Genomic DNA, 24138 nt, shown 5'->3' on the forward strand with positions numbered 1-24138 from the left:
GTGTTATTGTCAAATGTGGACACTAAAATTTTGTTAGGAACTATAGGCATAATAGTATTCAACGTAAAGAGGAGATGATCGCTCGGGTTGAGAGCGGTATGTTGATGCTTCTGACTTTTGGAAGAGTAAATGTGGTATAAAGAAACCTAGCAAAATTAGCTTTCAAAATAGTTTTGGAGTCAATTTATAATGAGATTGAATATTTGATCAATATAACTTTCATGTTAGTTTAATTAATATTTTAATTTAATATTAAATATTTTATTTGAATTTAATATTGATGATTTAATTAGCATTGTTAATTATTTAAATATTTAGCATTGTTAAGTATAATACTATTTAATTTGTATTGTTAATTTATTTATTATTTATTAAGGGACATAATTAGTTGTGTATCGTACATACATCTAAATAGTTATTTTATTATATGTACCTTTGTTTAGAAGATACGGTACGATTTTTCATATTTATTTTGGAGAACGCCCCATAGTTTTACACGGGAGGCTCGTAACAATTCAGAACTGCCGGCGATTGAGATACCTAATGACCTGGATGGTCTAAAATCAGATATTATAAGCCTTTTGCGTCTGAATCAGCAATCTTATACTGTTGTCCTAGAGAATGTGTGGCCACGACTTATTCCAAACAGCTCGTTTATTGTCCATATGGTTTTTGAGATGAGAAGAAACAACGCATAGGCTTTGTACTCACGTAAGGTATTGGAGGAGAACTTTGATATAGAGGTGTACGTAAACATATGGCCACAACTGGTGCAAGGTGATGCAGTAACTACCGTGGAAGGATCAGGCCAGCAGGTGATTCATGAAGAGGATGGAGGGCATATCAGGGAGGGCAGTTTCGGTAGAGAGAGAGTTAGAGTGGACCCTTCTAAGGTACATACAGGATGCATGGATGATGAAACCGGTGGTAGCAAGGATGAAGAAGTTGCTAACAATGATGACCCGATGCCTGCGATCCAGAACTTTCGTGGTGCTGGGCTGCTGGATCATGCTCTCGTTTAGTATAACACCTTATCTAACTAGGGATACAAAAATAGCGACATCCAATTCACACAACAATTTCGTGAAAAAAGGAGGTCATCCACTTTATTAGCAACTATGTTGTAATGACAAGAAAGGACCACAAGTGCGCTCGGTCTAATCCTACGGAGTATAATGTAAGATATATCAAGCGCCTGAATTGCCCTTACTTCGTACGAGCACATATGCAGAAATATGAGAACTATTTTGTGATCAGTAGACACACCTCATATACATGCAGCGAATAGGCTATTAGGAATGTAAGACACGCCGTTGATGCGAGGTTCATAGCCTAACTCCTCATCACTCTTTTTTGCACGAACATTTGTTTCTCGCCAAAATCCATTATAAAAGAGGTGCAGACTAAGACGGGTATGCTGATCAATTACTACACCGCATGGTGAGCGAAGCAAAAGGCATTGAAGATGCTATTTGGAAGCTTCGAGGAGTTTTATAACTATGCTTCGAGGCTAATGCAGAAGATTGCCATAATGAATATAGGGACTCAGTGGGACATGACGGATGACCCAATCAAGCTAGAGGATGTGTCATACAACACCACTATCGATACCTCATTAGGTTATTCTGGTCATTTAGACAAAGCATTGAAGCTTTCAGATATTGCAGGTCGGTTGTACGTGTGGATGCCACATTTCTAAGCGCCAAGTACCATGATATCCTTATAACAGCGATAACAACGGATGCAAATAATCAGATCATTTCTCTCGCCTTTGCAATGGTTGAGAGTGAGAACAATGATAGCTGGTCGCGGTTCCTCACTTTGGTGAGGACACGTGTCGTGGGAAACAGAGAACAAGTTTGCATCATCTCAAACTACAACAAGGGTCTTCTGCATGCGTTGGATGTGATGCATGATAGCACAAATAACTCCATTGCATGGTCTGATGTGGAGAGAAAATAGTGCATGCAACACTTAGAAGCGAACATGTACACAAGGTACCACATCAAGTCTCTTGTAAAGTGATTCAAAGGGTTATGTCTGTAGAACCAGCAAGCGAAATTCAAGGAGATATGGGGAGAGTTATATCATTATATGAGACCACTCGCAAGATGATGTCAGATTAACAAGCACAAGAGGACCATCTGCGAACGCAAATGGTTGGGGGACAAACTATCGTTAGCCGTTCGCATGCTATGTTTAGCCACTGGATAGTGGGGAGCCGACGGAGCATTGGGCCCTAATCCATGACACTCACGATGTCAGGTTAGCACATAGAATTTAAATGATCATATTGTACCCTTTCTGGCACATAATGTATGTAATGTTTGTCAACTAATTATTATATTTAATACTTTTTTAATGTTTCTTAAATAATCAAGGATTCGTGCTTTGGTACAGAGCCAAAACGTTGTAATGAAGGATCAATAAATCTATAGCGGGATCTTCGAGTATAGACTTTTTATGGACATCTACAACGATCTATATAGCACTTAATTTCTTATTGTAGGTTGTGCGTGAAAGGAAGGATGATCACTTCAAGGAGAACAACACAATCCAAATCGTGGCTAAATTGCATGCAAGACCTTTCTGTTCTGTGTTAACTGCTTCGCTCCAACATATAACCATCGAGGACCTTAGAGCTCTCTTGCATGAGCATCATCAAACATATCTCAAGGTGTGCGAATTAGTCGATCATCCTTCTGTTCTAAGTTTCTCGAGGAGACAAAGAACGATAGTGATGTTACCTAACCAGTATGCATCCCATATTCAGGTTCCTAATTTCCTATGTGCTCACCATACTTATCTTTTTCCCCTTGATTTGAATGCTCCTCTTTTACGTTAGGCGTTCCCGAAAGACACAATTGATCAACAAAGACATCACAAACTTCTTGGTGATGTATATACTTTTTGGCGGAGGTGTTATACCTGGTTCACGTAGAAGACAACGACGGTCAGCGAACCTTAGGGGTACACGAGCACCCTCTACTACTCATTCAGAAAATAACGAGAACAATGAGGATGATGATTTCATACCCCTAATACCTCAATGTTCCAATAGCAATATAGTAGAAGTTCCAATGATCACTGCAAGAGGACGTTCACGTACCACATCAAGATAGCATACAACCGACAAGGAAATAGGACGTGCTGCTACCGTGATAGCTCAAGATGACGATGACGACAGTTTCATGCTACAACAACCCCTCCCTCCGAGGCCTTCATCTCCGGAAGACATTGATGACCCTGAAAATAATGGTGGATTTGCTAGTACTCATCCTTATAACTTCCCATTAACACCTCGGAGATGATAACCATCTTACCCTGATAGCATTGACTGACACAGCTGGTATTCTTCTACTAATCTGCATCACCACTTTCCTCTGCCATCTTGAGATGATCTAGGTATTCAATATCTATGCATTATGAACTATGCAAATGGTAGACATGACTATTTATTTTGTTTACGAACTATTTGTCTAATTGATGTGATGGTAAGTTTATTATATTAACGTACCATCCAAGCACAATTCTTTCTGAATGACACTTGTATTCTATCCAAGCAAATGGTAGACATGATTGTATTCTATTTAGCTCTGAAATGACACATGATAAGACGCGACGTGAGGGACGAAGCAGTGCCGGCCTGTATTCGATACTGAGGTACCGAATACGTCACTATTCCCTGTATTCGACACATAAGGTGCCAATACAGTCTTTGGCACTCCAGGTACTGAATACATGAGTTTTCGAGACCTCAGGTATCGAAATCGATTTTTTGGTGTTTAAAGTGCCGAATATAGGTATTAGATTTATTACACCGATGTATTATTTATTTTGGCAAATATGGTAGTTTTTATTGCCTATTTTTGAATTTTTACCCCCGAAAATACTTGCAAAACTATACTAAAAGTCAACTGGGGTTTCGAGTTCTCAACATACAGAACCAGCAACACAATTGATCAAAGCCCCGTAGCAACCAATGAATCAGTCAACCATAAGAAAATTTAGAATGAAAAATCTCTATCTCTGCTACTTAAAAAAATACATAGTAATCATACAAAACAGATAAAACATCATACCTTTCCACTAGATCCCGCATGGGCAAACATCCCCACATGAGATGTCCACTCCCACATGGCCTAACACACCCACATGAACCACACACACCAATTACCAGGTCGCGTCCTAACCACATGGGCCATACGCAAAACAACTAGGCTACCTAAACCTCACGCATTAGACTACACTGGGCCAAGGCCAATTCTAACACAACATCCTTACATTTTCTTTTCTCCTATCTAAACAGTTGAGGCGAACATGCCTTCGGCACGGTGGTAAGGCCAGAGTTTTGAGCCAAGCCCACCCGGGCTTCAAGTCCAGGTGACGCATGGGAGGATCTGATTTATTTCGGATTTCTCCGGTTTCTCCAGCGTGACGCTACAGAAGGGATTACGACGTACTCGTCGTCTTCGGGATTCTCGTTGGGTCCTGATGATCTTTGGATGGACGCTTCCTTCAAGCTGTGTGTAGTTGTAGGGTTAGTATGTGCGTACGTTAGGTGTGTGTGGAGTGAGTGCGTGTGGGTGGAGTAAGTGCACGCGTTCATGTTATACTACAACTGTATTCAATGGTGAAGAATAAAAAAAAAACAGTTGAGCAATACCTCACCAACTATACACACATACATAAGTAACTCTTCTTTTTCATTCTTTTTCTTTTATTCTTCTTTTTATTCCATAGCACGCACACACATATGATCCATAAAATACTTCCTCATGCCACACACCTTGTAACACAATCCTGCATAATGTTATCGTCTAATGTTATTGTGTGTAAATTTTAGCTCACGTTATAAACGCACAGATATTCAACTGTAACTTAAACATGTATCAAGCAGTTCTTTATGTCCCAGGTTGGTAGTACAGCACACAAACCATGCATGGTCATACATAGATCACATGCACACAGGCAATCAAACGCACACAAACACAGCGAAGTCCTGTTCCACGTCACACAAACTTAAACAAAGCAGGGATAACATTGTCTGAGGTCTTGATCATGACGGCACACATGTGCAAACAAGCAGGATAAGTACCATCTCGTAGGACGGCAAGGAGGGCTTCAGCCACAAGCCTGTAGCAGCAGAGCAGCGAACTGGTGCTGGTGGTGAGTGAGGCTGAAGCATCAGATGAAGGTCCAGTTGACCAGCATGAGGGCCAGGCAGTGCGGCGCGCCATCGTCGCCCAGCACCTTCCAGGCCACCGCCTGCTCATACGACGCCTGCCGCCCCATGCCCGACTTGCACATGCCGCCAGGGAGGTACGCGAAACCCTGCTGAGGAGAGGAGAGGCAGGCAGGTTTCAGTTCAGTCTCATGCGCCCTCATGTGTGCCGCCAACCAACCAACCAGACAACGAAGGAGCCAGCAGGGAGGCAGAAATCAAGCAGCAGAGTGGTACAATGCTGATTATTATTTACCTGGTGCATGATCTTGGGGAGCTCCAAGAACAGAGCCTCCCGGCCCTCGTCACTGAGGACCGCCTCAAGCAGCATGTCCTGGATGTTGATCAGCGTGGTCTCCAGGATGTCGAGCCCGGCGCTGTTGGCGAACATGAGCATAGGAGCAGCCTGCAAACAGTCGACAGCCAGAATTAGTGGTTCCAGAACAGGCAGAGTGATGTGATGAAATCATGAGAACAAGAGCGTAAAATTGTGCGGTGCTAACCTTCAGAGAACAGCAGAGTATCGCATCGCTGTGCTTCCAGAGGAGCGTCAGGGGAGAATCCACATCTTCAGTGTCCGACCAGCGGATCTCAGCTCCTGTGTGAACCCTGAAATTTAGAGCCATAACTTTTTTAGAAACAGTGTTTGATCATATGATTTCAGCATAAGCAATACATGAACAGAACATATTGGATACAAATATAGATAAAACAAATAATGCTAAGCCGAGAAACAGGGTTCTACCTGTAGCTCCTGCCAATCCACTTAGCAAGTGTAAGTGCCTCAGGAGAGCCCGGTGGATGCTTCATTTCTATCTGTGAGCCAATGCAGGAAGGAGCTATCGCCATGGCAACCCTCTGCACAGATGCCATCACAGCTCTGACATACTGCCTCGCCATTGCTGCCACACTCTCACGAAGGTGGTTCTCAAAGGAGAACTGGAAGGCAATTGTCAGGACCGATCTCATGTTGCACGCGCTGGACGCGTCACTTGATGCACGCAAAGCTCCACCTGATCCAACCTCAAGGGCAGATGCAAGATCAAGTGTGCGTGTGGCAGATGGCACATCCTGCAGTTGAGCCGATTATGACTAACCAGTGTCAAACAGACAAGATAAGACTCCAGGAGTAACTACACAGATCAAATATACTAACCGTCTTCCCATCCAGTGGTATCACACGGAAGCCTGAAGGTAGCAGTGGTGCATCGTCAGCAAAAGATTCATCAATAGGTGCAAAGACAAGCTGTGCACATGCACCTGGAGCATTCTCATCAACCCCACTGCAAAGCTGCGGAAGAAAATAATATTGCATCGCCATGAGAATGCAAATAACAAGTGAAACCTAGAGCAAGAAACCAATTTTAAAAGAAAAAAATCATACCTGCAGGAGGAACATATCCTGAGATAGAAGCACCTCATCATGGCTGAAGCCATGTCCTTCAAGCCTAATGACCTCCAAGAACTAAAATTCAAAAGGAGTTAGCCATATGAACTTATATTGGCCATTCATTACAACAAGACAGCAGAAGGGAAACTAATCACCTCTTCATGCTCTAAGGTATGTGCAAGGGGTAGTATAACCTGGCTGCCCATAAACCCACCAGCCCTCAAACCCGGAACAGCATATGGGCTGGCCCTCAAAGAGGCGGCAGAATAAGCATCAACACCAGGATCAGCCCATTCAGAGCGATGCTCCCTCAAAAATCGCACAAGTAGAGCAGGTGGCACATTCTACAATATCCAAAGAAGTATATTGGAGTAAGGTTAACTCAAGGGAATAATTTTGTTCAGGTGAAACAAGCACGAAGATTGTCCATTTAGTATAGTAACAAGCAACTAAATGGAGTATATGGTTTCTTAAAAAGGAACAGAATTGAGCATATGTAAAAACCTGCAGTAGCATTGATGCTTTTGCGCACATGATGCCACCCCCGACAGCAGAAAAGAATGGGGAGGGGCTGACATAGGATCCAACAAGTTTGTTTGGAGATAAGTTTACTGCAATTGTAATATCCTCAGCGCCATCACTGCTCAACAAAGACCAACCATCATCTGGAAAGCCACTCACAGCATCATTGAAGCCTCTGCAAATCAGATTTTGGATTTCAGAGCAGCAGTAGACAAGAGCATGGAATGCTATTACAAGAAAGACAGGCAAATTGCTTATATGAGCACAGGGCCATTCGATATTTTACACCTGCTGAGCCTTTGACTGAAGGTTCTGAGAACAGCTGGCTGGCGCCCACCATAGGGGATTTCACCACTTGACTCATGCGCAATTTGCCTAATGTGTCGCATCGCCTGTACACAAACCAGTACATGTCACTGGTGCATCAGTAAAACTACAGATTCAGGAGTCGCACCAAAGCCCAATAAGTGCTTAGTAACCATGAAAATAGAACAGTAAGACATACCGCAACAGTCATCTTCTGTGCAAGGATCTTTGGAGATTCATAGAGTGGTTTAAGGACCTCAGGCACACTCCAAGCCTATAGTAGAAAAATAAGATAATTAGACACGTATCTCTGCTCACAAAAAATGCATATCTTGCTATTTAAGTGCACACTCGTTAATATGAAAGCCTTGTTGCTACTTACATCCAGATCAACATGGTCCACAATGTAAATCATGGAGCCACCTCCCTCACATGGTCGAATCAGATAGCCACTAGGAAGGACCAAAGCTCTGATAAAATTCGGAGTGTTAGGTCCAGAAGGACCTCCAGTGGACTGAGTCAATGACCTTTCACAGATCTACAGAACAAGACAGTGCCACATTGTTACCAATACTGCAGGTAAGCAGCAAATATAATGATTGTGCCAAAAGTGGCAGCCAAGCACCATTTAACACAACGGTATTTACACTAGTGTGAAAAGGCACAATTATACAACAGTGTTTGCACTACAGTGAAAAGGCACAATGATAAGTTCGATCCAAACAGATTGAGCCCGGTCAGACCATGACGAAAAAATAAAAAATGACAGCAGACAAATCAAGGACTTGAGCAATACCACAAGACTGCCATCGTCAAGGCCACTGGTGTAACGGAGCGTCCAAAAGTCGCGCGGTGCTGCCAGAGTTGTCAGTGAGTAAGTCTACAAATTAAAAGAGAAATGATCATTATCAAGATAAGTATAGTAACTAGTACAGAAACAAGCACATAAAAAAGTGAAACTTCTGAGCAGATATATACCTGCATGTAGATCAGCTCAATTGTTCCACCATTACCCGTGGGGATAACATGGAGGATATCAACACGCCGGCAATCGCGATACCACGATGCGCGATCCTTAAGGATCTCGGCAACCTAAAAAGAAATTCATTAGGGGGTGTCTCTGTCTGCAGAACGGGAAAGAAAGTAGGCCAAAGAGAAACAGCATACCTTTGTGGGCTCAAGGCTCACAAGGCCACAAGCTCTTGCTGCTACGCCACTACAGTTGTGCGAAACAGTGATGATTCCAATGGAATCCGGACCAGGCTGTGATTAGTATCACATTTGAAATGGTGAGAACAAATCAAAGTGTGCATTACAATATTGTACGGTGAGTACAAGCACATTACCTTCATCCCAACCATTTGCACCCAGTTGACAGCAGTTCCAGTCGCCTTGGACATGAACTCTGCCAAGGTCTCCTCAGCAATGGCGAGTAGACTGCACAAAAAGGAAAATAACATTTCATCAAACTCACATAGACCAAGCATAGCGTTGGATAAAAATTGAAATAGGTTTTCCAGTTACCCTGCTGGGTTGTTCGCATCCCTTTGTGGGGGATGCGGAACTGCTGGGTTTTGCTGTTGGTGGTGCTGACCACTTGTCACCACAGACTCACAGCTCGTGTCTGTGGTGGCTACAGAAGGCTGCCAAATTACAAGCAAATGTTACTGCAAGCAAAAAAAGATAACAGAAAAGTAGCAATCAACAACGATAACAGGCATATAAGCTAGTACTACTGTAATAGACTATTGAACCAAGAATGCAGCAAGCTATGAGTCATGAAACGAAACCATTCTAGTACAAAGCCAAAACGACACTGAAAAGAGACAGGAAGCTCACATTGTGGAGTTGGTTCCGCATGTACCCGTTGTCGTAGACGAGACGGGACACCTGCTTCTGCAGCCGGTCATTTTCCTCCATCAACAGCTTATTCATCGCACTCAGCTTCCGGTTCACAGTTTGCAGGCGAGAGGACTCCTTGCGCTGCTTCTCCCGGCATCTACCAATCACAAGAAGGCACGGTTCAGTGGCAGACACACATAAGAAAGTAAGTAAGCAAATAGTGGCTTCTAATGCACAGGATTCCCTTCTAGTTCTTGGTTGCCACAAACCAAATGAACAGAAAGGGAGCGATGCAAAGGTATTTCAGCAATATTCTCTTATGGCATGAAAGGGGGTCATTATACAGGAATATAACGAAAAAGGTGCAGCAAAAGAGACAAATGGCTACTATGTAGTAACCGAAATATGTGAATCATTGCCTAATTGAAAGTGATGTGTGTGTCTGCATCTATGAAGTCTGGTCTAAATTTGCACTTCCTGAGCTCAGGGTGAAAGATTCTTTGTTTTTTTTAACCTTCATCAAACGTTTGCTTAAAAGGTGTCGTTATTCTCATTCTTCCACAGTGGCACCACCACGAACAAAACTATTACCAAACTTTTAATCAACTGAAAAAAATCACAGGAACAAGAACACCACCACTGAGGTGGAAAAGATGGGCCTCGCCTCAGAATGGCAAGCACAGGAAACAAGAAATTCCCAAGCAGTTTTATTCAAGCCAATCAGTGTCACCACAAACGGCATCACATTTGCAACAACACATAAGCCAAATATTTGACAAAGAAAGTGTGCAGTCCTTCAAAATCCAGAATATTTGACCACTCACATCACCACAAAATACACAAGGAACCACTGCAAGGTGCTTGCTTCAGCCCCCTACGCACCCCACGAACAGCAAGAAAGATGCTATAAAAAGTACTGGAGAGTGGAGACACAGAAACCCTGATCGATGTGGAAAGCTTCTCGAAGTCCAAACAAATCTCGATGAAATAAGCACAGATTCAAGAAAACCGACCAAGATACCTCATTTTCGCAAATTTCAGAACAATAGCAGGCTAGCAGCTTCAACCCCTACAAAATGCCCTCATTTCTACTGCAAAAGAACATTAAAGACACTCCTACAAATCCTCAAAAACGAGCCTTTTTCCCACAACCGAAAACAAAAAAAATCTGCTAAAAAAGCCAAGAATACAATCTTTACCGAGGTAAAGACGAAAGAAGGGACGCCTATTTCCATATACCAAGCAAGGAACCGGCCAAAATTAATCCAAAGCCAAATCTAACACACCAAAACCGCATAAAAATTCACCCTTTCTGCACCAAAAGTAAATGCAAAACGAACAATGATAGGTTATGAATCTCATCTCCAGCATCCAACGGAAACATCCCCTAAAATGAACAAGTATCTAGCAAACCGGTGGAGAAAGGGGTTCCTTTTCCCGCATTCCCCACAAGAACCCTCGAATCACCCATCCAGATCGATCGGGGAGCGACTGACCTGCGGTTTTGGAACCAGACCTTGATCTGTTTGGTCTCGATGTTGCTGAGGATGGGGCACTCCCTGATGATCTGCTGCCTGCGCAGCGAGCTGGGCTTGGGGCACTCGCTGTACACGCGCTCCAGCGCCTCCACCTGCTCCGGCGTGTACCGCACGTACTTGCCCGTGTCCACCTGCGGCGCTGCCCCCGCACCCGGGGACAGCTTCTCCCTGATCGCCACCGTCGCCATGCTTGCCTCTGCCGTCACTAGCTAACCCACGAGTATGAGGCCAAGGACGCCGATGCGTCATGGCCTGAGGGTCAAGGCACCGCCGCAAGCTCCTCCCGTGGTTGCTGCCATGGCGGTGGGGGTTTCTTGGAGGAGGTGGAGGTGGCTTTGGAAGTGAAGGAGAGTCGAGGAGCAGGCGAGCGTGGGGAGATGGTTTTAATAGAGTACTGCTACAGCAGCGGCAAGGAGTAGTTTCTGGTCACATGAAAGCTTTCTCTCTCCTCTTTGCTTTTTTTAGAGAGAAGTAGCAGTACAAGTACTCCTCCGGTCCTCCCGTTCTTTTCTTCTCCAAGGATTAGTGTAGTGTCCAGTCCTTGACATGAGAATGAGATACTTCGGCTTTACTTCTTCTAATACAAAAGAGGTTTCCCCATTTAAAAAGGTCTTGCTGTGCCCCCATCGGTGTCCTCTCACGGGCGGCGGCCTTCCAAAACTCTACCTTAACCACTTCCCCGTCTCTCCTATCATAATTATCATCACTAATTTATGGCAAATGCGACGGTCGGAGCAAAGCTGTCAGCCTTTTCCTCCCCCATCTCCTTCCCTCTCTACATCTTCTTCCTCCCACCCCACCCCTGCAACGGGCGGCGACCTCCCCAAACTCTACCCTAACCACTTCGTCGTCTCACCTATCATAATTGTCATCACCGATTTGTGGCAAAGGCGACGACCGAAGCAAAGCTATCAGCATCTTCCTCCCCCATCTCCTTCCCTCCCTACATCTTCTTCCTCCCACCCCACCCCTGCAATGATGGACGTTGGTCATTATGGAGTTGGCATGTCGGGCCAATCTTCGCCAACACAGCCTAGATCCGCACGGTGGCAGTCGATTTATGCTAGATTGGACGAGATGCAGTGGTGTCGTATATTCGTCATCGGTGGGGGCACTTCACCGTAACTCAGCATGCGTGTAGGGGCGTTGTTGTGCTCTAGCGCAGTGTTGTTGCCTAGGTCGGCACCGTTCTCGGTAGTCATCACCGTCATGGGCGGCACACTCGCTCGCAAGCCCAAGGTTGTCGGGATCTAAATGGTGATGCTGTGTTTTTACACGATGGCCAACGATATCTCCGACGGCCAATTCTCTTCTCCAAGCAGCACTCAACCCCATCTCAGCCTCCCCACCGTCACGCCGGTTCCTTCCTTTGTTGGACTTGTCTCTTCCCCCAGATCTGGTCAGTGGGGAGCTACATGGCGTGGTGGTGGCTCCGTGGGCGACGCATGTGTGAGAAGTTGGCGACCGCTTCGTTTGCATTGCTGGCTTGGTGTGGAAGCTCCAGTTGAAAGCCCTACTCGGCTTCTTCTTGTGCCAGCAACGCCGACACCTTCGAACGCAACCACCTTCTTAGAGGCATTATCATGGTGTCCCCGCTTCCACATCCATAAGGATTCTTCGGGTGAAAACTTAGGTTTGGTTTTCCAGATGGGCGATGACGGCATCTTCAATGGCATGTCCTCTTTGGAGGCATTGCTTTGGAGTTCCTGCCTCGCGTTTGGTGGCTACCGGACTGGCATTGGTAAGTTCGGAGGCAACGAAGTCTCCTCCATGTGGCACATTTTGGGTCGTTCTACAGTGCTCCAAACCTAGTTTAACTAGGTAGTTTGCCCATTGTTAGGGGTGAAAATGGTAACAGAAATTCCCGTTCGACCGGAGATCATTTCTGTCTAAATTGGAAAATGATAATCCGCATCCATTTATGGCATTTTCCGACATTTTCTAGCCTTATCGTTCTCGATTCCGATTCTGATTCCGAGAAAAAAAGATATGATACTGGAAACGGTTTGAGCAATTTCTGATCGTTTTCGACCGTTTTTAGTTTTTGACCGTTTTCACTTATTTCTCCTATCAGCCACCCAGCACCAATACATTTGAACATATTCTTATAGTGTAATCAGTATCATCCTCATAGTTAAACTGTGCATAGGTTGTCAGTTACTTCACATCAATGATTTATCATAAATGTTTCCTTCATTATTTATATGATTTATATGTTTCAAGGCTAGTGGTGAAAATAATACTAATTTGATATATTGACTATTGTTTGTTGTACCTAAACCTTGGTTCCTACACTGCTCCTAGATTGCTCTTTGGCGGAAAATGACCGTAGGAAATGCAAATCTGCACTTACTTTTATCTGACCCAATATCAACAGTTCAACACCACTCCTTTGTGCTTTGAGGTTATTTCCAAAATACATGTCTTATTAAATGTGTCTTGTCATTTGTCTTATCATATAAAATGCGTCATATACTTAGTCATATCATGTGTGACTTTATTAAACTTGTGGTATGAGATGTGTGACTTGTGAGCTCTAGTTTGGTGTTTCCGTTTAGAATTATCGATTCCCGATCGATATTGACATATTATGGATTCGATAATACCATTTTTGATTTTCTGATACAATCGATACCGTATTTGTTTCCGGTACTAACACTCCCAATTTTGTTTTAAAAAATGGAAATGGAATCGGTTTTAGCGTTTTCCGACCATTTTCATTCCTATCCATTGTGGTTGTGATTTTAGCCCAGTTTTCCCTAATTAATCGAGCATTACATGATTTGGCCTCATTTTTTTTGTTAAAATAAGGCACCTTCTTCTTACATGAAATGGGCAGAGCTCCTGTATTATAGTTAAAAAAAAGAACGAGATAGTTCCTTTCCCATTGCTTTCTTGTTTAGTGATTCTGTATTTCTTTGAACAAATGGTATCATGGGAGCGTTTGGATTCAGAAATGTTTGTTTCGCACGAAGATATTTATGCTACAATGCTAAGATAACAGGGATGTCCCATTTAGAACAAGAAAATGACATAAAGTTCTTCAAAAGTTGGCGATATTGCTGTGTTTCATACAAAGTATTTTAAAATCCACACAAATTTTAGACTTCTCCTTTACATAAACATATTTTTATCTTTTAGCCAATGCAAATTTTTATACTGGTATCGGTGTTACTCCCTCCGGTTTTTAATACATGACATTCCGATCGAAGGTTGCAGTTCAATTAACGAAGCATGTTACAGGAGGGAGTATCAGCGAACCTACAAAAATTGAACTCTGTCCACAGTTGGAACTGATTTAAAGCTAAATATAGCTATACTGGCCAAAACAGAGAGGTTTGGTGGAGTTCACAGGACAAGTTGCAGCTTTCAACTTTAAAAAGTTCTCTCAGAGCGATATTCTTGTGGCTTCAATTATTTTAACAGTATACTTTTTAGAACTCCGTGTGAGCATATTTTCTTGGTTTTCGATAGGAGCATGGTTTCTATTCTTTTCAAGATTTCGGCTCTTTCTATATATATAAAAATAAGTATTGCACGAGCATATATACACCGTCTCCAAAAAATACAGTGCTGCATCTTACCAGGCTGCTGACATGTCTTCTCAACTCAGTGTCACTGCCGCTATGATTTAAAATGGTATTCTTCTTTTTTTGGCCGTCTCTAAGTCTAAAAATTGAAATGGCAAAACATTCAGTTTTGCAGCTTTTCTAAACAGCATTTTGCACATGAAAGATGCTGGTGTGAAGGGTAGTAACTGAAACAACAGGCAAAACATTGGGTTTTAGAAGAATTACGTGAGATGATTTTTGAAACTTTTCTCGGAGATGGGTCATTAGGCTGTAGTAGCAAAACATTGATGAAGACAGACAAGGCAGCCCAGGAAATGATACAAGCTAATTTTCGGCTCACGAGTGGCGGCCGCAGAAGATCCGAGGAGTAGCCTTGGCTCCTCTGCCCCCTGCATGCTGCATTGCCACTAGACCCGTACACGCAGGAGAGGACTAGGTGGACTTGAGTTGACCGTTCATCAGCCGTCGGATCTCGCAGTCTGAACGGCGGGGATTGGAGCTCGCGGTAAACCGTGAGAGATAATTGAAGCCGCAACTTTGTAGGGCGCGGTACGTCCTTGCAACGGCGGATCTCGATTGTCGCTTGTAAGGCGTCCATTATTCAATCTCTCTCTACCCGGCGAGCAAATTCTATAGAATCGACTCGTTCCAAAGATATACTTTTCAGTATTATATATATTTCTTTTATTTTTTTCTATTAACTATTAGATCAGATAAAAGACAATATAGATGATCTTTCTATGAAGACTCCTATAGAATTTCAACTATTTAGGCAATCTCAAATCCTCAGGGCTAATGTATACCTGGGCGGTTTGGCATAGTTCTGAATTCTCCGTGCAATATTTCATATTTGGTTTCTCTAAAAATATTTCTATAGTGAATTAAAATGATTTCTAAAATTATTTGGCTAGTTGATTGGATTTAGATTCGTGAAAGAGAGGATAGTGATCGAATTTACCAATGTACCCTGTCTGTATATGCTTTTTTCATATAATAACATCTGAAATGAGTGCTAACAAAATACATAATTTCAAAATGACATTACAAAAATACATAATTCCATTAATCAGGAAATAATATAAGGGAGGTTGAGAGGGAGGTAGGGAAGGAAGGGACATGCCTCTAGGCGATTGGGAAATTTGTCCAATGGCACATGTAAATAGAAGGTAAGTTGAGGGAGAGGTAGGAAAGGAAGGGACCGTTCGAAATGCGAAACTGGTTTTCAGACGATTCCAACGCCCAGTGCAAACTAGAGAAACTATTCTCCCTGTTTCTGGCTGGGTGAGGCATTTCGCACAGATTCTGTTGTTTCTGCATAGAAACAGTGCCAAACGCACATGGTAGTTTGCTCAGGATAAAGTACTTCTGATTCTGAATTTAAGAATTTTGCAGTTTATTTGTACGTACTTACGTAAGTTCTACGGCGGCTTACTCACGATTGGTTCAGAACTGAATTGTTTCGAACGAAATTTGTGATGCCTAGATGGTCTCTAGTGTATCAAATGGCTTTGCTACTTTCTATCAGAACCAGCTAGCTCTAAGGATGGTACGACCCAGCAGATCCTAGTCTGGTGTTGCCAGTCGATTCTTCCCGCAACATGATTTTGCCTCGTGACCCATGATCCCCCTGATTGTCTTCTGATTCTGAAATTAAAGGGAGTCCCTCCCTAATCCCGGTTCCGAAGGTGAAGAAACAAATCTGATAAGAGCTAGATACAAGATAGTTCTTATTACTATGATATATAGGTAGAAAAGAAGTAAATGGAAGTAGAGATGAAACTAATGTAGAGAGAAATCTTGTTCCTGTAGAAAAGAATCTTGAAGAGTTAGCTTTTAAAAGAGAAAAAAATAAAATATATTTTTAAGTATTTTGAGATACGTGAAATTAGAAATGAATCTTTTAAAAAATATAAAAAATAAAATAAAAGATAACAGTTAGAGATAACTAAGTACATAGCTAAATGATGCTGTCCTTTCGTTGATGTCCTGGGTAGCTGATTGTACTGCACTGTTAGGGTTTTTGGCTGGTAGCTCGGTGGAGGCGAGCGATGCAGCGACTACCGCACAAGATTGTCAGTTGTGTGCAGTACCACTAGGTACTGGTACTACCACTGCACAAGATGGCAGCACGTACAAAGTATATATGGATGGATGCCTGCAGCCTGCAAGTGTTGATGTGACTTCGAGCTGAGCATCCCCTGCTCTGTGCTCGCTCATGATCGATCATTCGATCCGGCCCATCCCTGCATCGACGGTAGCTATCTGCATGGTAGTAGTACGTAACGGAAAGAAGACAGCAGTATAATTTTCATTGTCGATGCACACGGTTAAAAACAGGAGCACAGTAAGGCCACGTTTCGTAGCGTTTCGTGGAGTCATTTTGCGTGAAAATTAGTTTCCGCGCTGTCAAACGCTTTGTGTGGGAGTGGATTTTGCACGGGAATCACTTCACGATTTGTATCGTGAGGAAAGCTGAAAAATCTAACTTTCATCTGATTCTCTTCGATTTCAACGTAATATTTTCTCAGAAATCACTTCCATCGCTAACATAACAAACGATTTTACAAATAGTATGACTTCCACTCTATTTTCACCGTAGAATCACTCTTACCACAGAATCAAATTTCTACTCATAAAAAAAGACCAAATTACTGTGCTCTTTACCGTACATGAACAGTTGAAAGCACGGGCAGAAGTACTAGGAACTGCTGCAGGATAAGGTCGCAGAACCAACAGCGGAGAAGGGCGTAACTTTGACCGTGCATGGCTATGGCATTTACAGCTAGCGGTTCATCAGCCAGCAGCAGCGACGTAATCAGCAGGTGACGACCGATGCTCTCATCTGATGGAGCATCGACGTGGTGATAGCTCGCGTCGCGGCATGGGAGCTCTGCAGCTGCAGCTGCATCTGCATCTGCAGGTCGATCGCGAGAGGAGGAGGCGACCGGCCTGGACCAGCTAAGCCGGCCGGCGTGCTGCCGCTGCAGCTGCGGCCGGCGGGCTTTGCTTTTGCTGCAACCCTGATCCATCCATCCCTTTTGCACCCTCCTCCTAACTGCATGCATCGATCGATCGATCGATCGAGTTATATATTGGGGCGTGTAGACTACCTAGCTAGTCACTGGATCGAGTCCATGAGTCCAACCCAACTGCATGCATCTGCATGCGTGTGTATATGTTGCATACTTGCATTATTGACTCACTGAGAGCATGCACGTACGCCTCGTACGACGTCGAGGAAAACTGGCCGTTAATTATCTTTTGCATTGGAGAGCACTGCTGTGTCCTCTATCTAGCATCATATCCAGATCGAGAAAACGAGAGACTTGCAAGGAATTAACAAGCTGTGTTGGATGCGTAATGATCCTTGTAAGCTGGTCGATCTCACTTCATCATAAACTAGGCTAGCTACGCCTTCAGCGTGCGGTGGCACTGCGCAGCTGCTTAGTAGGCCTAGCCTAGTACGTACACTCACCATGCTATTTTTATACGCACTGCTGGGCTTCAAGTACTGAAGACCAACACATGCTGCATGCAGTAAGGTGTGCTGGATGGGTTGAGTTTCTCACTCTAAGATCAACCTAAATGTCATGCTTAATCGAATCTAAACCCTCCGGATAATCATTGTCGTTGTCCAGAATTAGGATCACCTTGCTATGTAGACAATTGCAGCGAGAGGACTAGGGAGAAGGATGTGCATGTTGCGTTGTTGGCTTGTTGCTCTGGGCTCTGAGCTCTGGCTATGCCTGTGTTGGATTCCTTTGCTGGCTGGCTTTGGGAGGGGCGTCGCAGCAGCAGCATGCTCCATGCTTTACAGCGTCTCTCAGTCCGGTGTGGGCACATATACGCATATACATCGGGCCACGGGTGGCCGCGGCGCAGAGATGTGCGTCGCCGTCGGCTTTTGCTGCAGCCACAGGCGACAGGCACGCAGCGCACGCCATGAAAAGCCAGGAGGCCACGCTGCAAGCTGCCCTCCGTGCAGCGGCTCCAATTCTTCTAGTTTTGTGGTATTTTTATGAGCACAAGACGAGAGCGAGCTCGAGCGCCATGAACAGCGCAGGAGAAGCTTCCTTAACCAGCTGTGTTTTCATGACGTAAGTGGTGTTTGGAGAGTGTAGTAAAGATTGTTTTGAAGGCTGTTTATGGCATCTTTTTTAAGCGAAACTTGAGTTTTGAACTGAATCTTTACACGCAGTTTGGATCCTTTTGCGAGCTAGCAGCTCATCTTCTCGCGATGCGGTGCTGGTGCATTGTCAGGGACTCAGCGTGCCGAGAAAGGACCACTTGGCAAAGAGAATATTTGGATACGGGGCATCATGGACTCTTTTCTGTGGGGCTCTCAAGCTGCTTGCCCGTTTGGTTAATTTGGGTTCAGTTTTTGTTTCTGTTTTCTTCAGTTCTAGGATGGTATTAATTAACGATTAGTAAGAATTGAACCAAGCAAAACTTATACCTGCAGATGACAGTTTTTGTTTCTGTCTCAATGGTTCTGAGATTTGCGTGATCCTAAACGACCCCCCAAAAAAAGCTTATATGTCATAGCTTATGGTCTTGGAATTTCAAATCCATTGTTGCACACTTGCACGTTGCAGTTGGGACTGGAAGAAACATCGATCTTCTATGTCATCTGAGCCGACAAATTCTTATTAATCAAATGAAGGAAGAGAAAGAAAACCTGAACTTTTCAGAGCCCCAAATGGGGCTAATTAGTGGGGCTCCTTGGAATATGATAGTAGAGTTTTTTAGCACATTGTGATGGGGCACTGAGCCTGCCTGCCCTAGTGTTAGGGGCAACGCGTGCATGCGTGAGCTAAAAATATGTGATGAGGAGAAACTAATAAACTCTGCTAATGTGCCTTGGATCCAAAGCGATGCCACTTGCTCCACAATCGCAGGCTTTATTTATGGTCACCAAATGTGCTCGTGAAAGGAAAATTAAGACTTCGGCGAGAAAATGCGTGTAAAGCGGAAAAAAAATGGGGAATAAAAAAGATAAGCACGTCGTCGAAAATGATAGGTGATCCATCCTATGCTAAAGATGTTATAGGATCGATATGCAGGATTTTCTAAAGAGGTTTAGTCTTCAGATTTCTCTAACGGTAGATCACTGAAATGTGCAAAAGTTTGGCACATATTTTCTCAAGCAGGAAAATCGATGTTTCAAGTTAGATAATAATATCTTTCTTGTCAGATACTTGCAATGCTCAGACGACATTCAATTAAGATCTGATTTTTTTTTTTTGCTATTTCTATATACACGCCGAGTCTATTATGCACATACGCACAGAACAAACCTCAGCTGCGCACTGGCTGGCTGACCGAGCCTCCCTCCCGCGCGCCACTGCGCCCCTTCCTCCCCCCCCCCCCGCGCGGTCGAGCGTTCCTCCCTCCCGCGCGCTCCTGACTGAGCGTTCCTCCCTCCCGCGGGCCCCCCACCGAGCCGGCCTTCCTTCCGCACACCCCCGACCGCTTCAACGCACGCCCGATTGAGTCCGCCTTCAATCCGCCCCACACGCCACCGCCTCCGACCTAGAATTGGCCGACGGTGCCGCCCTACAAAATCCGACCCGGTGCCTCGATCCTGAATCCCCAAATCCCTAAAAATCGCGATGGCGGGCGACCTCAAGCCCCAAATTGACACCGTCGCCATCTCTGGATCACAACTATGGCCCCCCGACCTCAAATTCGCGGCGGATTCTTGACCCCTATGCCGCCGACCGTGCTGAATTTCGCAGAATCGACACCAATAAGGTCATATGTGCCCCAAGCATCCCCGATTGCAACTGCAACCATATCCATGGCGATCACACCGGTGACGCGTGCAGCAGAGCAGGATCCCTTGCACCACCCATGTCTCAAGACGCCACCGGTTGCAATCTCTCCAATGGCCATGGAGACATCTCCAGTTGAAAGGAATTACGTTCATGTAAGTCACACAATTGCGTTTTGTGTTATACTGCAGTTACAACTTAGTTTGCAGTTGTGATTCAGAAACAACCGAGTTACAACATGCTCAACAATATAGTTACAACATGGTGACCACTATAATTACAACATGTGAACATTATAGTTACAATATAGTAGACACTCTAGTTATGATATGTATTTTTTTAGTGTGGACTAGTTACAATATGGTAGATACTCTAGTTACAACATGATGAAAAATATAGTTACAACATGGTAGACAATCTAGTTGCAACATACTGAACAATACAGTTGCAACATTGCCAATTACAATTGATCGATGATATTGTTTTTTATATGCTTCTGAATCTGCAGGACCCAATGGTTTTGGATGTATTTGTACTGCAAGAGGGCATAACTTTTGGTGATCCAGAGGAAGCATACAATTTCTACTGTGATTACGCACAACTCGCAGGTTTCAGCATAAGGAGATTCAGGAAACGTACTGAAACAGTGTGGTATGTCTGCAACAAACAGGGTTTTGCGGATTCAAATGATATTGTCGATGAGGCCGGTAGTGAAAAGAAATCAATGAGGAGCGGTTGCAAAGCTGAGGTGAAGGTGAATAAGAAGGAGAAATGCTAGTATTTCGACCATATCGTTTTGGAACACAACCACCAACTATTTCGAGATTCGATATTATGATGTTATTGTGGTATGATGGTTAGTGGATGGTGATGTTGATGATGAGTTGCTACAGTTCAAGTATAACTATGTTATGTTGATGATCTCGTGGTACAAGTATGTTAAGTTAGGTGTAGATTCTTACACTTGAGTCCAAATCGCTTTCGCATGGTAAATATCATTTAACCCTTTGTGGCCGAGTCCTTGCTACTTTACTCAAAAATACATTCTCTTTGGAGTCGGGTTATTTATAAGTGCCCACTATGGATTAAGTCTTGCGAGTACCTTCGTACTCACGTGCTTATTTTGCTTTCCATGAAAGGAAGAACTTGTATTTGGCTACTTTACACCCGCCAATGTTGACGACGGGGAGGAGTAGTGCCTACTACTCGTATGTGGATATTTTGGGGTGGCACCTTAGGGCAAACGACGCTACCCATCTTTTGTAGTTGTTTACTTTCTGCTACGTAATTACTCTACATATGTTCGAATCATGTATTTTGTTATAAAGCTTGAATTACCTAAAGATTTGTAACTTATTTTGAATTACTCGCTCTTTATTATATCCCGTGATGATGTGCTTGTTGTAAAGGTGTGTGTTCCGATCCTGGAAGAAAACACATGCCGGGACTACCGAGGTGATATTTCGATTAGTCACGAAAGTCGTGGTCCCACAAATGATCGACTTAGTGACTAATTAGAATATTATCTGGATGGTTCCCCACAACGAATCCATTTAAAATGAGTTCATCTCGTTTTGTAATCGCGGCACAAAAATTCCTAAAATTTTTAGAGTATTACAGCACCTCATTTTGGGATATTAAAATAGGGAGAAAAAAAAAGGTTTTGCCCCTGAAATAGTATTTTTCTCTTACATGTGGGACCCACCTAACTGACTCCACCACCTCACCTCTCTCTTGGGCTGCAGCAGCACCTTTCTCCCTCCCCCTCACTCCCTCACGTGCTCCCTCTGTCCCAATTGAGCTGCCCAAAGAACAACAGGGCTGCTGCTCTCCCTCCCTCCCTCAAGCTCTCTCCTTCTCCTTAAAAATCTGCCTTCTAGAAGCAAAAGCAAAGTATGCATGTGTTGCTATAGTGTTCCCCACCTCTCTAGCTTCTCATCCATCGAATTCATTCTCGCATGCATGAAGATTTGAGCATTTTCCAAATCGATTTCGTCACTCATCTCCACTGAAATTTTTCAGCAGCACCTTGCCTCCCTTCTCCAAGCTATTTTCCCTCCGATTTTTCCCCAACCAACGTTCACCAATCTCCAACAAGACCTAAGGTAAGTCTCCTAGGTTGTTCATGTGAGAAGGCACAAATTTATTGGCTTTTAGATAGGTTTTAGAGATGTGTATGCGTGATTGCGAAGTACCATTGTTCTTGCTAAAATGGAGCTAGTATGAGAATGTTGGATGAGTAAGAGCTAGTGAATCGAGTTTGTGGAGTGGGTAAATTAGGTCTAGAACCAATGCTTTAGTGTATATCCATGCTTATGTGAAATAGGTATCGGTGTGTGAGTTGAATCGGCAAAGAAATCGTCGCAAACTAGTGTTTCTACAACCCTGAAGTTCTGGGTAATCCTAGCTAAAAATACCCAAGAACCCTATCCGGAAGTTCCGGGTTATAGCCCGAAAATTCCAGGTTAATCTGAGAAAATTTAACCAAGAACCCTTGCTCGGAACCTCACCCGGAAGTTCTGATAACCTGGAAGTTCCGACCTTAACCCGAAACTTTCGGATTTATGTTCATCAGACGTTTTTCTTTTTTCTTTTACTTTGCTGATAGCTTGTGTATTTCGTAGTTAATTTATACGAACTCCAAAAATCATGAAACTAGTTGCGTCAGCTTCGTATAAGTGTGAACTACATGTTAAAAATGTTGGAACTCAAGAAAATACTTTTTGATAATTAATTAATTAAATATGTTTCAGCTTAATTAAATCATAGTTAATTAATACCATGTCCTAAAATTATAAAACCACTTAAAATTCATGTTATGATCAGTTCTTTCTAGGAAAAATATACCTTGGTATGAAAGTATTGTTTAAATTGTCGAAGTTCATTTAATCTTGATAGCTAGCTTAATTAAAGTCTTTTTGAACAAATCTTAAATAAACCATTTATATCATAAGCTAATGAACCGTAATTCAAGTGATTCTTGTTACATCATATTCTTTACTCAATACCTCATCTCCCATTATATTTTTATGGCATTTGGTGCATATATCATAACAATTCGTCACGTTAATTGTGATACGCTGTTCTTTCTTTTAGCGATCGACGAACTAGAGAGCGACGTGGGTATTCTTGAGGTGAAACTTGATTATTATTTTGTGTGAAAGCATATGAGCACCAAGAAAAGCATCTAAGCATACTCTACCTATTATTTTGGATCACATGATGTCTAATTTGATAATTTATGCTTTATGCATGTTATGCATGTTAGTTAGTCGTTGTCGGGTTGATGGGTAGATCCTATTTGTTGCATTGCCTTACCTTGATGTTGTTTATCTGTTGATCTATTGTAACTCGGGTTGTCGCTATGTGTTTGTCAAACGTAAAATGAACACGATGTGTTTAGAAGGCTTAGGTCATCGGTAGAAGATGAGCGGTGATTTGACCATCATTCGCGAGCTTAGGGCTTTTATTTGTTCACAAAAACAACGATGATGTTGGGATGTATGAGTTGTGAGGATGAGACAAGATGTGGGCGGTGCTAGGGGTAGGTCGGGGGAGGAACCTGGATGCCATAGACCTATTACATGGGTTAAGCACCGTCCATTGTTGTAGTTGGCCTTGACACTTTTCGTAGTTACCATATGTCGATATAATGGTAAGATAAGTCGAATACCTATTGTAGTTGTGACCTTTTGGCTTGTTGGTCTATGGTGTCGTGGGCATAATATGCTTGTAGAGGTATCTAGTTTGCTCAAGGAATAGTTCTAGCTACCTCCACACCTTTAGACATATCTAGGGTGCTCCGGTAGTAGCCTTAGTAGACCTCCGCACCTATAGGTGTATGTTCAAACGGTCGGGGCTTAATTGGAAAAAGTTATCACGAGTACCCCTTGTGTGTACTTTAGCGGGTAGCACAAACCGTATGGTCCTCGTGTCGTGTGGGTAAAGATGTACCCCTGTAAGGTGTAAG

The 24138-nt window shown here is 43.3% G+C and overlaps 1 protein-coding gene across 2 annotated transcripts; it reads right to left on the bottom strand.

Moving 5' to 3' along the window:
• Nucleotides 1-4869: 4869 nt before the first annotated feature.
• Nucleotides 4870-11275, bottom strand: LOC133905279 (homeobox-leucine zipper protein HOX33-like). Of its 2 annotated transcripts, none has more exons than XM_062347036.1 (18): nucleotides 10781-11275; nucleotides 9282-9441; nucleotides 8967-9085; nucleotides 8789-8879; nucleotides 8610-8705; nucleotides 8421-8534; nucleotides 8239-8322; nucleotides 7825-7980; nucleotides 7642-7716; nucleotides 7425-7528; nucleotides 7119-7311; nucleotides 6770-6958; nucleotides 6609-6689; nucleotides 6381-6515; nucleotides 5970-6295; nucleotides 5728-5833; nucleotides 5481-5630; nucleotides 4870-5334 (listed from the first exon to the last, which is right to left on the bottom strand). In XM_062347036.1, the coding sequence occupies exons 1-18, from the start codon at nucleotides 11008-11010 to the stop codon at nucleotides 5188-5190; spliced, it is 2556 nt and encodes an 851-aa protein (XP_062203020.1). In that variant the 5' UTR covers nucleotides 11011-11275; the 3' UTR covers nucleotides 4870-5187. The 2 variants fall into 2 exon arrangements, with proteins under 2 accessions (XP_062203020.1, XP_062203019.1); XM_062347035.1 differs by having other exon boundaries at nucleotides 4870-5337.
• Nucleotides 11276-24138: the final 12863 nt, after the last annotated feature.

This window comes from Phragmites australis, chromosome 22 (assembly GCF_958298935.1).
Source record: "Phragmites australis chromosome 22, lpPhrAust1.1, whole genome shotgun sequence".
In the NCBI taxonomy this organism is placed as follows: domain Eukaryota; kingdom Viridiplantae; phylum Streptophyta; class Magnoliopsida; order Poales; family Poaceae; genus Phragmites; species Phragmites australis.